We start from the raw sequence: 23,918 nt of genomic DNA on the forward strand, positions 1-23,918 counted from the left end.
GATTTAGTCAACACATTTCTTGGTGCCACTGAGGTTTCAATTAATGATAGACTTAGAAATTCTCTAAAGAAATGCTGATGTTTCCCTGAAAATGGTATAAATGAACTTTTCCTAGGGATGGAAAATGACCATTTCTAAAGATCACAGGGCCCTCTCTGTGTAACTCAGATTTTAGAGTTGGGGGAAAATTCTCAAAAATGTTGAACCTCATCATTTTTCCCATTCCTCCTTGCTCTACCCTGGGATGAAGTCTTAATTCCACTGTGAAATTATTCTGTATTCTTTACTACTCTCTTAAACTCCCTCAATTCTCCTGTAATATGACATTCTAGGAATTCTTATCTTGCAGTACTTAGTGAAACACACTTCTACCATATATTTGGCTAATCCAGAAGTACCAAATGAAATTTTCTGGTGTGTGAGGGAAAACAAACAAACAAACAAACAAAAAAGTCCTGACTTGATAAAAAGGCCTCATTTAAAATATTTTCTATGATGATAGATTGCTTTAGGGTCTGAAAGAATTCTACAATTATCCCAGGCACCATCTTCTACCTTAGACTCTTATTTAAACTTCTAATTTACTTTTCATTGCTGATTTGATGTTTTCTAAGATGTTCAATAAATTTTGAGAAGAAAACAACTTGATACAAATGTAATAATAAAGGCATTGTCACTTTTAAAATCAAGTAAATTTAAGACAAAGCATCTTAAGACCAGGTAAGTGTAAGAATTTCCTGGAAGACTGAGCCCTCTGCTCCTTCTCAGGAGTTATACTTTCAAAAATATCAGAAGAAGGCAGTGCTTTCATCTCAGAAAAATGAATTCCTAATGGTGGAGGGTTCAGATATTGTGTAGATTGATAAGGGAGAAACATTGGGTTATGGGAGTACCCTCAAATCATCTCATACTCTATGGAGTATAGGTAAACTCATCCTCCATACAGTTCAGGCCAGGCCTATCCTGGGGAATGCTATAGTATCATTTCCTTTCAAAAATATTATGGTCATAAGCCCTTGACCCAGCAATGCCACTAATAGGTCTATTTCCAAAGATGATTAGGGAAAAAGGAAAAGAGCCTACATGTTCTAACATGTTTATAACAGCTCTCTTTGTGGTGGCAAAGAACCTGAAACTGCAGGGATGACCATCAATCGGGGAATGGCTGAACAAGTTGTGGTATATGATTGTGATGGAATGCTAGTATGCTATAAGAAATGATTAGCTCAATGATCTTAGAAAAAGATGGAAAGACTTGCATGAAATAATGAAGAGCAAAATGAGCAGAACCAAGAGAACACTGTATACAGTAACAGCAATATCGTTTTAAGAATGACTTGGAGTGAATAATTTATTTTGGCTATTATAAGTACCCAAATTAACTATAAGACATGTGAAGAAAGCTACTATCTGCATCCAGAGAAAGAACTGATAAATAAAAGTATGCATAGAATAATTTTACATATATATATATACATATATATGTGTGTATATGTATATATATATACCCCCCAGTTGTGTCTAATGGTAGCCATTTCTAGGATGGCAGTGGGGAAAAAGAAGAAAGAAAAAGAAACGTACATAATAATTTTGTTGTATATTTGAAATGAATAGCAATTTGTACATAGCAGATTTGCAGTTTCATGTGCAGTCATCTTTTTTACTGTACTACATTTTGAAAATACTTGTTTTATTCCATAAATTAAAAAAAATTAAAAAAAATTATGGTCAGTTCTATCAAAAGCTTAGAAAGTTTTCATATAGTTAAATCCCCATGGCATCCCCATTTCCCAGAAAATTAAGATGAGTGAAATTACAAGACTTTGAAAAGAATTTCCTGCAACCCAATTCCCCCATCTTCTCCACCTTAGTCAAAACTTAGACTTTTTCAGGGCTCACACTAGAAACAATGAAAAAAAGAATAAGTAAGCAGGGCTGAAGCACTAGAAAGGGAAGTATGTAGCAAAAATCCTCTTATTAGAAGTAGTGATAAAAAAGCACCCTCCAAACACTGTTTACTAACTCATGAAATTCATTAAGCTGAGAAGTATTCAGGGTGAAATTACAAATATGCCATATTCCAAATTGCCATATAATATATCCAAAACAAAGGAAAACTAGGAATAATAGGGATCTAAATGCCTGCTTTCATTTTTTTCCCCCAGGACCATCCATCTTCTACACAGCCACCAAAATAAAATAATACTCCTAAAGCACAAGTCTGATGAATGTCCCATGGCTCTCTATTCCCTGTGGGACAAAATGCAACTCCTCAGCTCTGTATTTAAAGCCCTTCATAGACTGGCCCCAGCTCACCTTTAGAAAACTATATGTGTATGTATACAAATGTATGCATATAATTTCATTAAGCTTTTTAAAGCTTAAACTGTACCAAGACCTGCATGTGTGTTTTTCCAAAAGTCTTAGTGCAGTTTAAGCTTTTTAAAAAACTTAACATATTTAGAACTATAACAGAAGGGAAGTTGGGTTTTGTCTCTGATCCTTTATTTAAAAAAAATACACTTGAAATTTAATTTGCTTAAAAAAGACAGTGGATAAGTATATGTATATATTTATGTGTATTTGTATACACATATGTAAATGCATATCTGTATACATATATGTGTAAATATATGTATAATACACACATATAATATATGCACATATACATACTTACAAATTTGTTCATGCATGTGTGTATACATTTTCCCTTTCATTCACTTTAGCCAAACTGGCCTCCTTATTCTTCCCCAAACTCAGCATTCCATATCCTCCAGTCATGTCTTTGCACAAATTCCCACCCATACATGGAATGCACTCTCATTTCACCCCATCTCTTAGAATTTCTAGCTTCCTTCAACACTCATCTTAGCTGCTATCTATTATGGAAAGCCTTTCCTGATACAGCATATTATTAGTGCTCACCATCCCCTTCCTCAAATATTGTTGTATAACTTAATTACACAGTTCTCCCTGTAGGAGATAAGTTCCCAGAGGGCAGGAAACATTTCTTATTTTTCCTTGGTTTTCCCAAAGTCTAATACAGTGTCTTAGGCATAGTGGGTGCTTAATAAATGTCTGATTCTAATTGAATCTCTCATTTTCTGAAAATGGATAAAAAATGAAAAACAGCTAGACAATATTTAATGGAAATGAAGATGATTCTTTGTTCTATTTATCCAGCCCTAATATCTCTCCTGTAATATCTTACAACTCTTCTTGCCTATTGGATATCTCAAACTGGATTTCCTATAAACATCTTAAACTCAACACAACCAAAACTGAACTCATCCTTTTACCTCCTGAAGCCTGTCCTCTTTCAAATTTTCTTATTACTTTGCTGTTGAGGGTATTACCAGTTTCCCAGTCATGCAGGTTTGTACCCAACTCCTCACTCTCTCACATCCCGTAGGACTTGGTGCCAAGTCGTATTGATTCTACCTTTTCGACATCTCTCACATATGGCTCCTTTTCTCCTCTGACACTGTCACCACCCTTGTGTTGGCCCTCACCAACTCATGCCTTGTCTATGGCAGTAAGCTTTTGGTTTGCTTTGTTGCCTCAAGCCTCTCTTCACTCCAGTTCATCCAACATTCATCTATCAAAGTGACCTTCCTAAAGTGAAGTTCTGACCATTCACCTCTTCCTTCCCAGTCAGTAAATTCCAGAGGCTCCCTATTCACCTCCACAGTCAAAACCAAGGTTTTTTGTTTAGCTTTTAAAGCCCTTCATAACCACTTTCCTTCCTACTTTTCTAAGTCTTCTTATACTTTATTCACCTCTACATACTCTGAGATCCAGTGACATTGACTGGACTCCTTACTTTTTCTCACACAAGCCACTCTATTCCTGCTCCTGCGCATTGTACAAACAATATGTTTTCACTGGCAGTCCCCAATGCCTGAAATTCTCTTCCTCTTTTTTCTCCCCTACCTCAGGACTTCCTTGGCTTCCTTCAAATATCAACCTATACCCTACCTTCTGCAAGAAGCCTTTCCCAGTCATGGGAATCTTAGCTAATCTTAGCATCTTTCCTCTGTTAATTATCTCCAAATTATCCTGTATAAATCTTGTTTGTACATAGCTATTAGTATGTTGTCTCTCCCATTAGACTGAGAGATCCTTGAGGACAGGACAGTCTAAGACTGCTTTTGCCTTTCATTATATCTCAATGCTAGTACACTCCCTGGCACACAGTAGATACTTAATGATTGCTGACGATTAAATTTCCCTGACAAAACAGCTAAGGATAATATAATTTCTTTTTTAGCTTATTTGCCACTTCTAGTTCTTGTTCTGCAGTCTCATAAAGGACTGCAAGGAATTTTTTGGCCAACCCACGTACCTTAAACAATTCAAATGTCATCATATTTCAGTGGGAAGAAGGTGGCCTAGGAACCAGAACTAGCTTCCAACTGGAGCATTACTACTAAAAGTGGCATCAGACAAATTATTCAACTTTCTCTGCTTCAGTTTCTTATCAACCAGTTAGTCAGTCAATAAACTGAAATTTTTTAAAAAGGGCAAAAGATAGTTCCTGCTATCTAGGAGCTTGGAGTCTAATGGGAGAAATAACATGCAAACAACTCTGCACAAAGAAGTACACTTCCCTCTATAACTCTGTACACAGGAAAAATTGGAATTTTTTTTTTAAAGGGGAAGGTAGAATTAAGGAGGAATGGGAAAGACTCCCTGTAGAATGTGGGATTTTAGTTGGGACTTGAAGCCAGAGAAACCAGAAGGTGGGAATAAGGAGGGAGATCATTCGAGACATGTCAGTGAAAATACCCATAGTCAGGAGATGGGAGTGTCTTGTTCAGGGATTAGCATGGAGGCCAGTGTCAATGGATTGCAAAATGTAAGAAGACTTCGAATGGGGGATGATGAAAGGGACATGTTATAAAGGCCTTTAAAAGCCAAACAGAGCCTTTTTAAATCTGATCCTGGAGATGAGAGGGAGCCACCGCAGTTTGAGTTGAGAGTTGACAAGACCAGACCTGCACTTTGAGAAGATTGCTTTGACACTTGAATAGAAGATGGACTGGAATGGGGAAAGAGGTTTGTGGCAGGGGTACCACCCAGCAGACTCTTGAAGTCAGACTGAGACAAAAAGATACTCAACTTAGCATTCTTACTTAACTCTCACCCGGTATTCAATCAGTTAACCAAGTTTTGTCCCTTTTAGTAATAGTGCTCCAGTTAGAAGCTAGGTCTGTTTCCTAGGCTACCTTCTTCCCACTGAAATACAATGACATTTGAATTACTTAAGGTACTTGGGTTGGCCAAAAAATTCCCTGCAGTCCTTTATGAGATTTCAGAACAAGAACTAGAAGTGGTGAGTAAGCTACCAAAGAAATCATATTATTGTTAGCTGTTTTGTCAGAGAAGTTTAATCGTCAACAATAATTAAGTATTTACTATGTGCCAGGGACTGTACTAAGCATTGAGATATAATGAAAGGCAAGACACTTGTGTTCAAGTTCAGCCGTGTCTGAATCTTCATGTCTCACTTTCTCGGCAAGTGTACTGTAGTAGTTTCCTTTTCCAGTTAATTACACATCCTTAATATCTCTTGCATCAATTTGCTTTTCTCTACTCACACCCAAACTCCCTTCATCATCTCCTGCCTGAGCTATTTATGGCAACGGCCTCCTAAATATTTTCCCTGAATAAAGTTTCTTCCCTTTTGGATTCCTCCTCCATACAAAGCCAAATTGATATTCCTAAAAATCCTGATCATATAACTCCTTTGCTTAAGGGTTTTAGTGGTTTCTCATTGCTGTTGGCATAAAATATGAGCTCCCCTATTTAGTATTTAGAGCCTCCACTGGCTGGCTCCAGCCTGTCTTTCCAAGATCTTCATATGTTATTCACACTCAAGCACTCTGTAGTTCAGCCAGACTAACCTACTTATTGCTCTCAGTATACAACATTCCATCTTACACCTCTGAACCTGGAATGCTCTCTTGCCTCTAGTTCCAAGAGCTGAAGGTAAGCATCTATTATTTTCATCTTTAGTCTTTAAGAATACATAGACAAAACCCAAGTTGTTTCTATCTCTTCCATTTTCTAAGTCTCTTCCACATTTTCCTCTGATCATGTTTAACACTTGAGCTTCCAGGAAGGCACATTCTGAATGCTTTATTTACAAGTCTTCTTGGCATTCTGTTAATACTGCAATTATCTTACAAGGTAATTGTTTAGCTAAAAACCAAAACAAAGCAAAACCCAACAAGGTGAGCTTCTTTACAACCTTGTTGACTTTGGGAAAGGAACTGATATAACGGGTTGAATATTAAATTAGGAATAAAGACCTCTAAATTCCAAATTCAACTATACTATCTATTCACTTCCTGATGATTAAATATAGGAAATGTTTTCTCCGACTTCACAGTGAGTCAGTGACGTAGATTTACCGCTAAGATTTTAAGTAAAGCAGTATATGAATTAAATCATTATATATGATTAGAGATAAGCTGGATCTACTACTTAAATTCACTATTCCAGATGGTACACACAGCAGAGGCCTTAAAAATAAAGACTTCAAAAGGTATTTTAATTATACAGTCAGAAAGAGCTCTCACCCCTACCGTATGGAATGTGTTGCTAAATTTAGAGATACAAAATGTTCACGTTTCAATCCACAAAAGATATTCTTAATTATAGTTATGTCCTAACCAAAATAATTGTCGGTATTACTAGAGCTTAAATGTAGCATAGTAGCACAGGGTTTCTCATTCTTGATCCTATCTCCTTTACTGTGGGTCTTTAGCACGTTTTTCCCCATTATATTAGATACAATTTTATAAGTAATTATTGGAAGGCATTGTGAACAGCACTCTTGCTTTACAGATGGGCTGGGAAATCCTGAAGCAATATTTCCGCCATTAAGACTTTCTGTGTTTCTCTAATATATTTACTGTTTTGTTTGGTTCGGCCCCATCCATATATTTCATTAAGAGTCCTCCACACATTTGACCACAGAATTTAATCTTAAATAGGGTTTCAAAGACTAGCTAGGTGGCAGAGTGGATAGAGCACTGGGCTTGGAATCAGAAAGACTCATCTTACTGAGTTGAAATCCAGCCTTAGACATCAGCTGTGTGACCCTGGGCAAGTCACTTAACTCTGTCTGCCTCAGTTTCTTCATCTGCAAAATGATCTGGAGAAGGAAATGGCAAACTACTCCAGTATCTTTGTCAAGAAAACCCCAAATGGAGTCATGAAGAATCAGAAAGGACTGAAACAATTCAACAGCAACAGAGTTTCGAAGAAGATAGCTTTTCAGGGTATGAGACCATGCAAATATTTGGGAATTTTAGAATGCAACACAAACTCCTAAGAAATAAAAATCAAAGCAAAAACACTCTAAGACATTTGTGACTTTTTTTATTTTCTGTCTTTAGGGTCCTTAGTGTGTTGATTCTTCCATGGAGAATTGGCCTCGGCCCAGGAACTCTGAAACACTTGTTACTCAGCTGATTTTCTGCCAGAACCTACCTGAGCCCCACAAACAATGATTTAAAGTCTATGAAGAGGAGGGAAATATCAAGCAATACTTTGAGGTTTTTTTTTCCCTTCTCATGTGAAACAATAGCTGTTAAAGAGGCTGATGGAATAACCCAGCACTCATTCCCTACAGACATCTCTTAGTATTCCAGTCATATTTCTATCATTTCCAAATATAAACCTACTATCTTCAGCTGGTCATTCTTCATTAAATATTTTGAAATCATGTATGACTCATTGTTTTGTGCAGTCTGAACCAAGCCTAAAACTTTAAGTAAATGCCACCCATTTAAAAAATGTGTAAAATAATATGATCCCTGGAATTTAGGGCTTTGTTTTAAGAACGAAAAAAGAAAAAATGAAAACCACATTGTATTGACTTTGATGAATTATTTCCATGATTTATAATAATTTATGTGCAGCTTTGTAGAGAAAAAATCATAAAATGTTATAGAACATTATTTCTTCCCAGGAAACCTGTCAGCAGGAGTCCCTAGTTTAGTTCTTGGCCTCTGGATACTACATAAATTTAAATTGCTTTAGGGTCTATTACTGAAATGCACATGTAAGGGCACTTCTAGGTGAGTAGTGAAAACTAAGTCAGAATAGTGGGCTAGAAAATACGTTAAGTTGGTTTCAGCTTTATTTCATACCATGATCCTATTTCTCAATTGCATGGCCTTGCTAGAGAAAGCTAACCCAGTGGAAAAACTTAAGTATAATTTGATTGCCTTAGAAATGATGGAGCTAGATTCATTTTGATTGTGGGAAGTAACAAGAATACAATATCATGAATCCAAATCAATACTAATATTATATAGAGAGATGACTTATATAATGTCTATATATTATACAGATAGATGACTTATTTGGCTGATAGACATATTGGCTCTTTCGCATATATTTAGCAGCCTTCATGCCTTAAATACTTTAGATCTTGTTAGGCATAGTTATCTGGTGAGATATCTTTGAATAATTACTTTAGATTATAAATTGTTGTGGTACAGGTAACTAGCATAGGTGGTATAGATATAGATACAGATGACATAATGAAATGTCCTTAAAAATAACATAATAAATTAATACATCATTATCTCTCACATGATTTCTCCTTTCTCCTCTTCAAGTTTATTATAGCTCTTGCCTCCCTTTACCCAAATGTTTACCTGTCCCTACCTTTGCAAATTAGTTCTTAAGGCTCCTTTTATTCTTTTTTCTTGTGAAGGAAGAGAAAAGTAATGTTTTTATTTTGTCTTCTCCATGACAGGAAAACAAAAGAACAAGATGGGTAACAACAAGGATAAGAGAGCAAATTATTAGTCAGAGCCCTTGGATGGGGAGGAGGGGTGCTCAATAGCAATATGTGGAAAAGGAGATTTTGATCATGGTCCTGGGCCAGCTATCTGTAGCACCTTTGCTTAGACCTCGATTTTGAGAAACACTGCCTTAGACTGGAATCATTAAGTCAACATTGAAGAAAAACAAAAAGTTGTTTCCACTGTATAATGTAAATCATAAATCATTAGTAATACTCAGGATGATGAAATAAATTTACATTTATGTTGTCATCTATTACTGATATCTTGGCAATAACAAGTATAAACAAATTTATGAAAAGAAAAATGGTATCTGATTTTTTTTAAAGTAGAATTTTCTCTTCCATATTTTCCAAATCATATAACTCACTTAAAGGGGTATATCACTTCTCCTCTTAGCAAAATATGACTGTGCTGGTTCCAGAAATATTATGACATATTTTTAAAAAATTCTTATACAAAACACCAAGCCTTCATTGTACCAGAATAATAACAATTTGCCACGGTCTAAACTATAAGCAGCTATTAAATAAAGCACTGAACATTTGTTTCCATTCATAAGAATGTGAAACACAGTACTTACCACCATCTTCAACTGTAAAGTGGAAACTATCACTTGTAGCATTAGCACCTTCTCTTAAGACATAACATATCTTCATGTCATCGATGTCAGCTGGAAAATTAACAAAAAGAATAAAATAACTTTTTAAATTGGAAAAAAAAATGCAGGCTAACAGGTATTAACCTGCGCCCTCCCCCACCCCATCCCTTTTTGCTCAGTCAGATGCAAAAAATGCTTATCTAACATGCCCATGCCTGAATCCATTGTAAGATACAGAGCTCTGAAAGAGGAAGATGCCTCTAGACTTTCCAACCTAGTATCATATTGATATTTGGTCTTCTAGCAGCTGACTTACATTACACTGAGGTAAGTTGAGTGCAGCTAAAGAAACTGAAAAATGTGAGGCAGTAGAAGAGTTCAATTCTGGTATCCTTTTACCTCTAGCTTCCCTCTCAGCACATTAAGTCCCCAGTTACCTATTTGCTATTTCATTCCTCAATTTCCCTTTGCTTAATTCTATTAAACTTAAATAATTTACAGAGTATCTCTGTGATAGGCTTTGAGGAAGATGGAAAGATAACTAAGACAGAATCCCTATCTTCAAGCACCTTACTTGTTTCATTATATCTACTGCTTATTTTTCCCAATCATGGTGTACTGGCAGTGAAACTGATCAAATAACATTCTCTTCTATCATTGTAATCACCTCCATAAAGCAATATTTGTTTCAGACAAGTCAGATAGTAGCTGTTTCTAAGACTACATGAAAAGTAAATCATCACTAAAAATAAATTCAACTATAGTGCAGTATTTATTTACTCATTAAGTGTGTCAGGGTTTTCATTTCCCTTTTAACAGAACTTTAAGTGCTCACCTAAGGGGAAATATGTACACAAATAGACTTTATTAATGCCTGAAAGAATACAAGTTCAATGTTGCATAGTGGTTGTAGGGGGTGTGATTTGTGTGGGTACAATCTTCCATGAATGAAACTCATGATAGATTATCTTCCTCAGGCCAGGCTATGTCAGTAAAATAGGACAATGTTTATGCTACAGAGGTTTAAAGAAGTGGTCATTTTAAAAGGATCATTAGGCTAACTACTGCCAATTACATATGGACATCCTGGTGATGAGTTACTGCCTATAAAATACCTGAGATTTTAGATAAGTTGCTCCATAAGAACAAGATATCATCTACCAGTGAAATCAATATGAAATCAGACTTTGTTCCCTCATGTAAATTCAGTCTATAGATTTCTTTGTAAATTCACTGTTTTTAACATATGGTAGCATGTCTGCTTTTAATCAAATTTAACTGGGGCAATGTAACTTGATGGCAACTGAGCTTATGATAAAGACCTAAAACAAGATGCCAACATCCCCATGTTATACACTGAATTTGTACAGAAAAAAGAGTTCAAATAGTTCATTTTAAAGATATCAAGCCAGAATTTGCCCATGTCTATGATACCCCTGGTTGACACAACTTCCAAAGTAACTTAGGGCTAGGCGGGGAGAATTGATTTAATACTTATAATTTCTCATGCGCTGTTGTGGAAAAGAAATGTCCCTTTGTTGCTAAATGAAGATCCAATCAAAGAGGGCTTGTCTAAGGTCATGAAAAATCCTATCTGTAGAATGGCAGAGGTGGGGCAAGAATTATTAGTTGATTCCCCAAATCCCTTCCAACTGAGTAAATTCATAGAAAATCCAAGGCTAGAAGAAAAAAAATGAAGTGACAAGTCAAGTAGCATCCATTAGTCTTTTTTTGTTTCCTGGATCACACTTAGGATAAATGTCAGGAGAGTAGTACGATAGAAAATATTTGTACAAAATATTTATAGCAGTTCTTTTTTTTTTTTTTTTGGTGGCTAGGAATTGGAAATTGAGAGGATGCCCATCAATTGGGGAATGGCTGAACAAGTTGTGGCATATTGCAATGGAATATTATTTTGCTATAAGAAATGATAAGCAGAATGATTTCAGAAAAACTTGAAAAGACTTACTTGAACTGATAACAAAGCGAAGTGAGCCAGACCAGATTTGTACACAGTAACAGCAATGTTATATAATGAACAACTGTGAATGACTTAGCTATTCTCAGCAATACAATCCAAGACAATCCCAAAGGACTTATAATGAAAAATGCTATCCATCTCCAGAGAAAGAACTAATGGAGTCCGAATATAGACCAAAGGATACTATTTTTTATGTCTTTTTTTCTTTCTTGTTAAAGTTTTCTTCCACAAAATGACTAACCTGGAAATACATTTTACATGTTTGCACATGTACCTATATTAGATTGCTTACTGCCTTAGAGAGAAGGGAAGGAAGGGAGGGAGAGATAAAATATGAAACTCAAAACTTTAAAAAAAGAATGCTTAAATTCTTCTTACATGTAATTGGGGAAAATAAAATATTACTGAAAAAAATGAAAATAGTACATGCCACACTCAATTGTCACAGAATTTTCATTCCAAGTCAAGGCAGGTGATAATGATGAGCTAAAACATGCCAAAAGTGTATTTATCTTCCTACCTCATCATTTAAGAGATTGAAAAACCTAATATCCAGTGGGGGTTTTTTTATGTCAAAGAAGGAAAACCATTGAGTACAGCAGTCTTTGTGTACAATTATCCCAAGAAATGTTTAATAAAGATTAAGCTGGAGATTCTATGGGTGTATTCACACCTTAAACTACACACACACACACACACACACACACACACACACACACACACACAATGCTTAAGGTATGAATATACTGCGTGTGTATAGATAGATGATAGATTCCCTTTGTTAAAGGATAGAGGAATTAAGAAGATAAAAATATCTTTCTAAAAACAATATGAGATAACATTCTCTTATATTTGTTTACCATACTTTAGATTTATTTCTGCTATTCTATACAATCTTGTTGTTTTATATAATTAATAAAATATAATTTATCACTTGATTAACTGCAAATGAACTCTAAAATACAACCTCAATTTTACTCTTTAGGCTAATATATTAAGCTCCTCCAAGATGATTTCTAAATTATACCACACATGACTGTATCCTGCAATGAATTCTAGGAATTATTTGTTCCATTTTTGTCTGGAATACAATTTCACATTAAAGATGTTTTTAGCCTGCCTGAACTATTGCTTTAGTAGTTTCCTGAGTGCATTTTAAAAATTGGAATATAATATTATGTATATATGAAATGTTACACACATACACAGATATATGTGTATTCATATATGTATGTACATATATACATATGTATAACATCATATATTTCTCTAGTTTACTAAATCCCATCAAAATATAGTTCAATAAATCCTTCTGGATCAAAAGCCACAGCTCAGCTTAGCCCTCACCCTAGACACAAACATCATTCTGTTTCTAGAAAAGCAACCATGGCAACTCCATAATGGAGTTTTTTCATTCTTTCTCACTTATCTAATCTCCACAAATAACTGCTATGAACCAAGCTCCAGCCTCAACTTGTTGAAATGAGTGCTGTTTGATTTTATGTATAATATATATATGTATATGTATGTATATACACACACATACACACATACACACTCATATATGAAGTAATTTTCTTAGTAAATATTTAGATCTTTGCTGAAACCATATGAGTTTGCAGGTCTCACAAAAGTTTATCATTCACAATTAATTCATATTTACAGATAACTACAAGGCTATGGCATACTGTGTACAACAGCACAAGGGGTGGAGGGGTGGAGGGGCAGAATGGAGCAGTAGAGTGCTGCCATACACTAATATTTAAAAGACAGCTCATGTGTTCAGAGCTGTCGGATTCGGTCTGGGATCACTTTAATTAACCTTTTACTCCAAATTCACCAGGACCCCTTATTATATATAATGCCTAATCCTTTTCACAGTGGGGAACAATGTTTAAAGCATCATTTTCTGCTCTTCAATGTTCAATAAACATCCCTCTCACCTTCTTTCCTTTACATGAACATGGACCAGATGAGAGACAGCATGGCATCATTTATATAGTACATGTCAGAGGCCCTGACAAAAAAAAGCGTCCTGCTGGTTTGGCCTGACACTTGGAGTTCTGTAGCTTGCCTGTCTCTGCAGGCCCGAGGGTATATTCAGGCATTCAGCCAAGATTCAAGGAGTTGGAGTGTGGGGCTATTTGCCAGGGTCTAAAACAGGCAAGTAGTTCACTTTAACACATTTTGAGACTCCCTTGTTTATTAAAGCATTTGCTATCTAAAAGCAGAGCATTGCTAGGAATTTGGAAACAGGAAAAGGACACTCCCAGTGGGATGTCCCAGAGTTAAACTTCATCCCTGAGCATAAAAATCATTGTGAGGAATATATATCCAGTTTCCATTCTGTCACCCTAAGAGGGATTTTCATGAAAGCAACCAAAGCACTTTGAAAAAAAGGGGGAGGGTACAAGGTCTAGAGGTCAGGGCTTTGCACCCAAAGAGAGAATGCTGAACTAGGTAACCAACTATACCACCAGTAGCTATGCATAAATCACTCACCCTTACTGCCTCAGGCTATATGCAAACAGAGAAAGGGAGCCAAAGCAAGTGGTTTATTCATTCATTCATCAAACATTTGTTCAATGTGTACTATGTTCAAAGAGCTTTAATTTGGATTATAAACACACTTAAGCTTTTAAAATATCTAGGGAATGGAGGCAATATGTCCTTTTGGATTTGGAGGCTAGGTACTGGTGAAGGCTAGAGGGGTGAGGAGGATAGAATTAGTTAAATAATTATTTTAGCTTCCCACACATTGTTAACAGAGCTTTGATTTCCTACAGAAAATTGGAAATATGTTATCACTTAATGTATTGTTGGTTGTGAATAGAATCTTACCAAACCAAAAGGTTTTTTTTTTTTTAATTTGGATGGAACCTTAGATAGAAGTCATCTATAATCCAACTCACTCAACCTGTCTTGAAAAGATAAACTAATTCACCATTTACCATGAAAATAGATTATTATCATCACACTTTCAAAATTATTTTATAAGTAAATATTAGCAAGATACAATATTTTTGAATAACCACAAAGTTATAAGAAATCAATAGTCCTCTTAACACATAGGCCTGAAGTCAGGAAGACTCTTCTTCCTGAGTTCAAATCTGGCCTCAGGTACTCACTAGCTGTGTGACTCTGGGCAAGTCACTTAACCCTGTTTTCCTCAATTTCCTCATCTATAAAATGAGCTGGACAAAGAAATGGCAAACCACTCCACTACCTTTGCCAAGAAAACACCAAATGGGTTCATGAAGAATCAGACATTACTGAACAATAACAAAAAATTCACCATGTAATAATATTTCCAGGGATGGCTGTATCCTTGGTATGTATATTTTGTTGTTGTTCCATCATTTTCAGTCATGTCCAGCTCTTTCTGACTTCATTTGGGGTTTTCTTGTCAAAGATACTGGAATGGTTTGTCATTTCTTTCTCTGGTTCATTTTACAGATGAGGAAACTGAGGCAAAGAGTTACATGAGTTGTCCAGGGTCACACAGATAGTGAGTACCTGAGGCCAGATATGAACTCAGGAAAATGAATCTTCCTGACTCCAAGTCCAGAACTCCATCACTGTACCACCTAGCTGGCCCTTAGTATGTATAACTAGACAGCTATTCTCCCTCTGTACTTGAATTTTCCATATTGAAATATATTTATGTAAAATAAAGCAAATTACACAAAAATCCATGGCAACTCTCTCTGAAGGTTCAACACTCTGGTCAGTTATCAGAATTATTTGTGGTGCTATGTAAAAAAAAACCCTAAAAAACAAAAAAAAACCCAAAAACAAAACTTGGAGTCACAGGAATCCAGGATTTCTGATCTCAGCTCTGCTACTATTACTTGTAAAACCTTGGGCAATTTACATACCTTCTCTGGACCTCGATTACCTCATGTGTAAAATAAATGGGTTGGACTAAATGACTTCTCAGTTACCTTCCAACTCTCAATCTATGACCCTATGAGTTCCAAGAACAACTCCAAAATACCAACTGAAATCAAATAAAACAAAAAGTCCTCTACAGTAAGTTTTATCTAGGTTCAAAGTTATTATTATTAATAGTTTTTATTACTACTACTACTGGAAGTAGGATTCATATAGCAGCATTCCTCCAAAAGAACATCATGTAGATTGAGGACAAACTTTAGAACGCAGAAGACCAAAGTTCAATAATATCCTGAAATACTGAATACTCTGAAACACACTGTCTGTGTGACTATCTATAGACAGGTCATTTCATCTCCCAGTGCCTCAGGCAACTCTCTGAGACTGTAAATTATAGGTGCATTCTTAATCTGTGTCATGGAAAGAGTATCTACCCTGGGAGTTCTCCATACTGATGAACTGACAAACCTAGATCCATTTTTCCAAAAAGCTAAAAGCTCTTTCTATGCTGTTGGAAAAACTTTTTCCCTTAAAGGTGCAAACCTTGAAGGGAGCATGGCCCAGAAAGTTCTAGAGAGTTGTAGGGCAGAATCATTTCTCCCTAACTCCACTCATTGCTTTAGATATAGATATGACCCAGGCTTTCCCTTAGCTTCCTAGCAGACTTCCTTCTTACAAACCCCTTCTCCATACATTCATCCCAGGCTTTTTTCCTTAAAATCCTGTCTTTCATACCTTTCTCAGTATCTCCCCTATGTCATCACCTTCCAAACATTCATTCATTCCTCTTTCCCTGCCTATCCCCTCCATCAGCTGTCAGTACAATTGGACACATGGCTACAGATAACGATTAAAAGTTTTCCTTGTTGTAACCCCAACATAAGCCTAAACATACCAGAGAATCCAGGAGTGGGATAAAAGCTTGAGCACCTAAGGCACTAAGAAGGCAGTGAATTCCTAATTTCTTCCTGAAGGGGAAGAAAATAATCAAAAGCATCATCTCATTTAGTCTCACTGCATCCTTCTGAGGCAGAATTAAGTAGGTATTAGTATCCGCATTTTTACAAAGTAGACAAAGGCGCAGAGTTTAAGTGACATCCACAGTGTCTCACACAGGAAGTTAGTAACCGAGCCAAGAGCTGAATCTGGTCCTATTCCTGTTCTAATACTCTATTTTTGTATTTGTCAATGAAAGCTATCACTTCTGGAAACAGAACCCGGTGTATTCAGTAGCTGTAAGTAAAGGAAAGAGAATGGTACCTTGTGTAAACTGAGCGACACTGTGATTGCCTTTCCCCAGGTTGAAGAGAAAGCCGTGGTGTGGGCCTCCTGTCACAATGAACTTGAGAGAAATGTGCAAGCTGTCCTTGTCCTCCACTTTCAATATTTTGTTTGTAATCATGAAACCCAAGTGTCCAGTTGTCAAGATGCGAAGGGTGGGGGCACCTTTGTTCACCACAATTTGAGGTGAGCTGTTGTCCACAGCAATCACTCGGATTTTCATCATTTGGGGTCTCCTTGTTTCAAATACAGTGTCCGGAAAAACCATAGAAATCAGCATGCGTGCCATCAGTCACGGTGAATGAGAAGCTATCTTCAGTTGACTCTGTCCCGTCATGTTTGTAGCTGATCAAATTTTCATTCAGGTCCTGTTTGGTAAAGACCATAACAGGCCTGGAATTATTGAACATGAGATAACCATGAACAGGTACTTGAGTGACAGTGAATTTCAAGAGATGGTCAGGAGTATCTCTGTCTTCTACAGTGAGTTCAAAGGGAGTGATAAGTTTATTTTCACTTTCACTCACCACCAGATTATGAATAGTAACCACTGGCTTCTTATTGTCTACATCACTAATGGAGATCCGGAAAGTGCGAAAGACAGAGTTACGTCCATCAGTAACTTCAAACTCGAAGCTATCCATCTTCACCTCGTCATCAGATGTGTGAATGTAGTAAATTTTGTTCCCTGCAAGCTGAAGCTGAGTGAAAGAAATGATGGGCACTCCTGACTTATCTGTGCACTCCAAGTGGCCCCTCACAGGGGCCCTGGTGATGCTAAAAACTAAATTTTCATCAGGACTGTTGAGATCACTGGTGCTCAGTAAGTCTGTTGTGAGTGTTACCCTGCCACCTTCTTTCAAGGATACTCCCTTGCTTATAACGTCTGGGAAAACCATGTCAATGCTACCAATGGACACATAAAAATATCGGTCAATGAGAGGATTTATTCCATCAGTCACATCAAATTTGATCAGGTCCCGAATACCTTCTTGCCCCAAATGCACGTATTGAATTAAATCTCTATCCACTTCATCTTGAGTGAAATTCATGCCCAGGGTGATATTCTCAACTGCACCATCAGGCCTTTGTCTCTGCAACAGTCCGTGCCCTGGTCCATAACGAACAATATAAGCCAAACTTTTGTCTTCAGAGTCTAAATCAGTTGCCATCAGTACCCTGTTGTTGATAATTTTGGTTTCTCCCATTTCAATTTCTAGTCCATTATTGATAGTCATTCTGGGAGTCTCATCATCGACAGGAATAACCAATATGATCACCCTCTTCTCCACTGAATACTTACCATCAGTTAGTTTTATGGCAAAGCTGTCCTCCTGAGTCTCAGAGTCATCGTGCTCATAAATAATGCTAGAACTCTCAATGATCTGATCCAGGGTGAAGCTTTCTACCAAAACTGTACCATTTATCAACTGGTTCATGATGTGACCATGGGAGGGAAAGTGGGTGATGATAAAAGTCAGATCATCTGCAGGAATATCTCCATCAGCAGCATTGAGGATGGGGGTATCAATAACCAGACTCATGCCTTCCATCACCATAAATTCTCGCATAAACATTTCTGGCTGCTCATCATTGGTTGGAATGATCACAATGGGAAAAAAGTGTCTATGTGAAAAATTAATCCCATCAGAACAACGGAATGCAAATCGATCTTCTACTGGTTCCACACTCTTGTGGATACTCTGGACATAATAAATATGTCCCTGTTTAAGGTCTTTCAGAGTGAAGGCACTGATGGCTATTCCTGCTCTTGATTTCTCTGAGCCTGGAGCTGGGGAAATATTCTCAACATATCCTGAAATGGGCTGAGTAACTATAGTACATAAAATGTCATCATTAGGGGAATCAATATCCTCAGCACTTATATGGGAAGTGGTAATTACTCTTTTATCACCCTCCACCACCATAAATTGCTCACCCACAGTAACCTCTGGGGCCTGATTATCAATGGGAAGAATGGTCACCAACACAGTGACCCCCTGAACAATATTGCCCCCAATACGCCACTCCTGTGACATATCCGACAGTGTCAGGTTGAAAGAATCCTCTTTGGGAAATGGGCCTATTTCACCACTGGTGTGGGCATAGACAACAGATCCCTCTAGGATATCTCTCTGTGAAAACTGCTCAGCTGGGACTCCATTGACCAGGATTTCCCCATGCAGTGGGGGGTTTTCCAAGAGAAAAGTCAGCATAAAATCATCAGTGTCCTCGTCAGTACCCTTGATTACATGAGCTGTGATTTCAGCAGCTTCATTTTCTAATACATCCAGGTAAGAGCCCAGGGTGCCAGCAGGCAAGGACAGAAGGGGTACCTCATCATCTACAGGGCGTACATTTGCTCTGAGAGTAATGGGTACCACGTGAAGGCCATCGCTCACTGATATAGAGCAGCTGTCACTTGGGGACTCATCCCCGTTGTGGACATAAGCGACCCTGCCCTGAACAATGTCATCCAAGTGAAAGAGTTCACCCACTACTAGCTTCCTTTGGCTTAACTGCAATTGACCATGCTTGGGAGCCTGAGTGAGTGTGAAGGAGATACGGCTAGCCTCAGTGTCCACATCAGTAGCATGCAGCTCAGTTTCACTCAGGATGTGCCGGCCCCTCTCCTGGATGGTGAAGCCTGTATTGAGGATCTCAGGGGGTTGATTATCCACTGGCTGTAGATAAAAAGTAAAGGTCCCTGGAACCACATTCCCAGCCTGGTCCTCTACCTGGTACTGGAACTGGGCTACCCGAGCAGCCACCCCCAATTCCTGATCTGGGGGTCTATAAGCAATTTTGTGGTGGTTGATCTGGGCTTGGGTGAAATGGGTCACTGCAACTAAGGGATTATCAGTCAAAACCAATGCGCCCAGTGGGGTTGGAGCATGATTTTCATCTGTGTCTGTGGGGGGCTGGGTCACAATGTAGCGGAGTTCTCGGTCATCTGTGTCCAGGTCAGTATAACGCAACCACTTCTTTCTTAGTGGGGTGAGCTGGTATTCTTGTACCACCATCCTCAGTGGGCAACCACTGCCTAGCTCTGGAGGTAGGCGATCCACAGGATGAATACGCAGCACAAACTTTTGTAGTCCTGATTGGTTAGGGGGGTCATGGTCATCCTGAACTCTAAAGACAAACTGGTCTGTGACCGGACCCATTCCAGGGCTGTGGGGACCAATGTGCTGGTAGAACAGTCTCCCTTCAACAATGTCCTGCTGCCGCCACTCTGTCACTGACCTCTCATATAATATACCCTTCTGGGGATCTACCAATTGCCTCCAGGAGCCTCCATTAAGCTCCTCCCCATCTCTGGGTGGATGGGCCTGGCGGAGTAGCAATTGTCCTGTTGTTGAGTAGGGGGACTCCAACACAAAAAGTATCATAGAGTCATCAGAGTCGATGTCTGTGGCACTCAAAGCCAGCGGTGGAATTGGAACAGTGTCACCCTCAGCCAGCACTAGCCCAGTATTAGCATTGAGGACAGGTGGCTGGTCATCCACAGGCACCAGGGTAATGGGAAAGAGGAATTGTACCTGGTGCCGGCCTCCTCCATCTACCATCCGAAGCACCAAGTTATCACTCAGAGAGCCATCGCTATCATCATGCTGGTAGACAACCTGTCCAGCCTCCAGCTCAGCTACTGTGAAGTGCTTTCGTGGTGGCCCAGAACCAGGATCTCCACTATGGGCACCCAAGAGGGCCAGATGCCCATGCTGAAGGCCAGCTATCACCTCCAGTTGCACAGTATCCAGGTCATCTTCATCACTGATGATCAGATTGGAGGGTCCACTGCCAGGTGGACCAGTGAGGGGCCGCGATTGACCTTCATAAAGGATAAGGCCCGTATTTCTGGTGACTACAGGAGCCAGAGTGTTCATGGGTTTTACAACCACCATGAAGGCAAAAGGATCCGAGGCTACACCCTCTGGATCTACTACTTCCAGCTCTAGCTCAAAAAGACGCTCCTGGTCAGAATCCTCTGCTGGGGGCTGGTAAGCAATTTTGAGGAGACGCAGGTCCCTCTGGGTGAAGGAAGACAGAGGTAAGCTGCGGTCATCAGTGCTCACCAAGTAGCCTTGACCCTGCTGGAATGGAGAAGTGAGATTGAAGACCAGCAAATCAGGGTCTGATTCAGAATCCTCAGCTGCTAACATGTCTGGTGTCAGGGCAGTCAGCACAAATTGGTCCACCTCCATCATCATCATGGCAACAAAACTGGGCTTAGGTGGCGTGTTCTCCGTGCCTCCCCGGATCCTCACCAGCACCTGAAAGTGCTCACGTTTCAAAGATGGGCTTCCTGAGGGGGCACCTCTGGGGTGCAGCTCCACGACCATGGGCACCCAGTCCCGATTTGGAGAGCGACCGGGTGCAGTATGTAAGTACTGCACTCCCAGTTCCAGGAAAGTATTGCAGTCCATCATTTGAGGCTTCTCCAATCCCTCTCTCCTTCCCCTATCCCTCTCTATTCCTAGAGCCTGTGAATAGTGAAGCAGTTTCCCATAACGAGGAAGAGCCCCCAGCCCAGAAAGGATGCCTACCCTGCATTCCTCTGTCTCAGGCTGGTAAGTGAATTCCAGACTACGACGATCTAACGGGTTACTAGTACCCAGAAGCTCTTCAACGACCAGGGGCAAGTTCCTGGTCACTATCTCCAGCTGGGTAAAGAGTACCTCCACCTCCAGCACCAGGGGCAGCACCACTGACCCGCTGGGAGTATCGTAGCGCAGCTGCAATCGGACTCGGTCCCGGGAAGGGCTGCGGGCGCCCAGGTGCGAGTAGCTCACCTCTCCAGGTCCAAAGTCGCAGGGAAACCGCTTGGGGCTGAGGTGACCAGGCAGCTGAGAAAGTGCGTCGTTGTCCAGCACCACCACCTGGCAGCGATCCCCCGGCTGCACCTGCAGCACCAGGTCATGCAGAGGGTCCAGCCAGACCGCGCGCCCGAACGGCACCCGGAGTCCGCGGTTAGCCAGCACTATGACCCCTTCTCCTGTGGCACCCAATGGCCCAGTGAAGCCAGGAGACAGCAGCGCAGAGCTGGGGCCATCAAGTTGAGCGGAGACCCACCTCGCTAGTGACAGAATTAGGAGTAAGAGCCAAGGCAGCAGCTGCACGCGGGGCGGCCGCGAGGTGACTGAGCTAACAGTCCCGGGCTGCACTAGAAGGATCCCGAGAGTTCCTGCAGCTCTGCTCACTCCGTGGTGCATGATGCCGGTCCTTCCTTAGTCTATAGGGGTGCGCCTGAGAGCCAGCAAAGTCTACTTCCCGAGTAGGGAGCAAGCAGCACCCCTGGGAAGCGTAGGGGGCTGAGCGAATTTGCCGCGTTCTCCAGTGGTCCCAGATGTAACTGGACTGAGCCGAGAGCGCAATGCAGTTCAGGTTGGCGCCACGGCTCAAAGGACGGCTCCACCAGGGCAGAGCCCTGCCAGCTCCACGGTCTCCCGGCTTCTGACTCCTTTGCTAGAGTAGTGCTACAAACTCAGTTTTCCCCGTCCCCTCCTCTGCAGGTCCTGGAGGACCCCGGGCGTGAAAGAAATGCCGCCCCTAGCCCCCCTTGCTCCTGTCTGTCAGAGTGACCAATGAATCCTCTGGGGAGGAGGAGCTCTCAAGGAGGATTGGGTACTAGCTACTGCCAATCAGGTCGAAGGCAGAGTTGGGGAAAGGGTGGGGTGAGTGGAGGGGAGAGAAGCTGCAGCAGGTTGTTCTTAGTGATTGGGAGAGAAAAGACTTTGGCTCCAAACCAGCTGGGAGCTCCCAGCACTAACAGGCTTCTATTTTGCAATGCCCAGGTTCTGGTTGTTAGTGGAGGACGGCGAACATAATGCACAGACCGAAGTTCATAGAATCATTTTCCTTTGGAGTCTGGGGATCCTCCTTTTCTCTCTTCACTAAAAATTTGAAGTACAGCCCTCCCTTTAGAAAAGAGGTGGGGATGGAGGGGGCGGGAAACTGGATCTTGTACTCAAATATCTTGGGCAATTCCAGAAACCGAGGCAGTTCAGGATGACCGCTTGCAGATTTTCATGTGAATAATAACTTGCGTTGAGAAGAAAAGAGCCCAAACTTGCCCCGCATTTCTTCTTCCCTTTAAGAAACGCAATGGATACACCATTGAACATTGGGTGGCTTTACAAGTCTCTCCTTCCCCACCCCCTTTGCTATCAAAGTTCACAGACTTAGAGAAAGGGGCACTTGGAATTCGTGGGAAATGCAGTTTGAGCAGAGTCCTGAAAGAACCAAATTAAGGAAGGAGCTGGAGAGAAAGTGGCCCCAGGTGCTAAAAAAAACCGGGAAGAGCTTGAAGAGCTGTCATTAGAGATGTTCCTGTTCCCTTGCAATAATTAGACCAAGTACAAAGTAAATCTACTTGTCAGCATCACATTTCTTTGCATGTAAAGAGAATTGATAAATATCCGGAGGGCAAGCTAAAATAAATTGGATCGAGTTTCACAGTAGTCGGAACTCAAAGTTTGAGCTCTTCCTGCCCTCTTGTGTTTATACCTTTTCATTGATGTTTATTTCTTTTTTTTTTAAAGCCATTAATAAAATTTCATATGTGTTCCTTCCAATAATTTGGCAGATTTGCTTATCATTAGGAAAATATTTTATCTAACTCACGGGAAAATAGAAATTGACCAGCCATTCCCTTCGTGTACACCTTAGCCGAAAGGTGTACTTGGGAGTTGGGGGACTGACGGTACTGGACGGTTGGGGCTGGGAGAGGTGGTTACAGGTATAAGAAATATTTATTTTGAGTTAGTCCATCTTTAAGCTATAAAATGTAAAAAAAAAGTATAAAAGTATAAAAATTTTATTTTGTGATTTTAGTTTGAATTAAGAATCATAGTCTAGCAATAACCTTAGAGATCATTTAACAAGTCAAGGAATCAAGGCCCAGAGAGGTGAAACAATTTCCTCAAAGTTACACAGATACTTAACGGCAAAATCAAAACTAGAACCCAGGTGTCTTTAAACTATTCTTCCAATATTCTTTCATCTATATCGTGGATGTTTCATGATTTTATCTGTTATACAGCCCCCTGTACACAAAAAGTGTGTTGTAAATAATGAATGTTGTAGGGGCTAAGGCAAGACAATTGGGCACAGTAATACACTGTGAATGCTGCTATGAATTGCTTCAACTATTTCAGAAACATTTTGGAATTATGCCACCAAAAGTGATTAAAATATACATAACCTTTTTGAGCCAGAGCTCTCATTGTTAGGCATATTCAAAGAAAATAAGAGACAGAAAGAAAATCCCACATACATCAAAATATTCATATCAACCTTTTAGTAGTAGCAAAAAACTAGAAACAAAGTAGATGTT

At 39.6% G+C, this 23,918-nt stretch overlaps 1 protein-coding gene across 1 annotated transcript in view; it reads right to left on the reverse strand.

Moving 5' to 3' along the window:
* The window catches only part of FREM2 (FRAS1 related extracellular matrix 2), a 210,895-nt gene extending 188,830 nt beyond the window's left edge, over positions 1-22,065 (reverse strand). Inside the window, 3 exon segments of the mRNA XM_020969996.2 lie at positions 9,409-9,498; positions 16,562-16,847; positions 16,849-22,065. Coding sequence (XP_020825655.1) covers positions 9,409-9,498; positions 16,562-16,847; positions 16,849-21,795 — 5,323 coding nt within the window. The 5' untranslated portion in view covers positions 21,796-22,065.
* Positions 22,066-23,918: the final 1,853 nt, after the last annotated feature.

This window comes from Phascolarctos cinereus, unplaced genomic scaffold, assembly GCF_003287225.1.
Source record: "Phascolarctos cinereus isolate Bilbo 61053 unplaced genomic scaffold, phaCin_HiC Scaffold_726;HRSCAF=1367, whole genome shotgun sequence".
NCBI lineage: Eukaryota > Metazoa > Chordata > Mammalia > Diprotodontia > Phascolarctidae > Phascolarctos > Phascolarctos cinereus.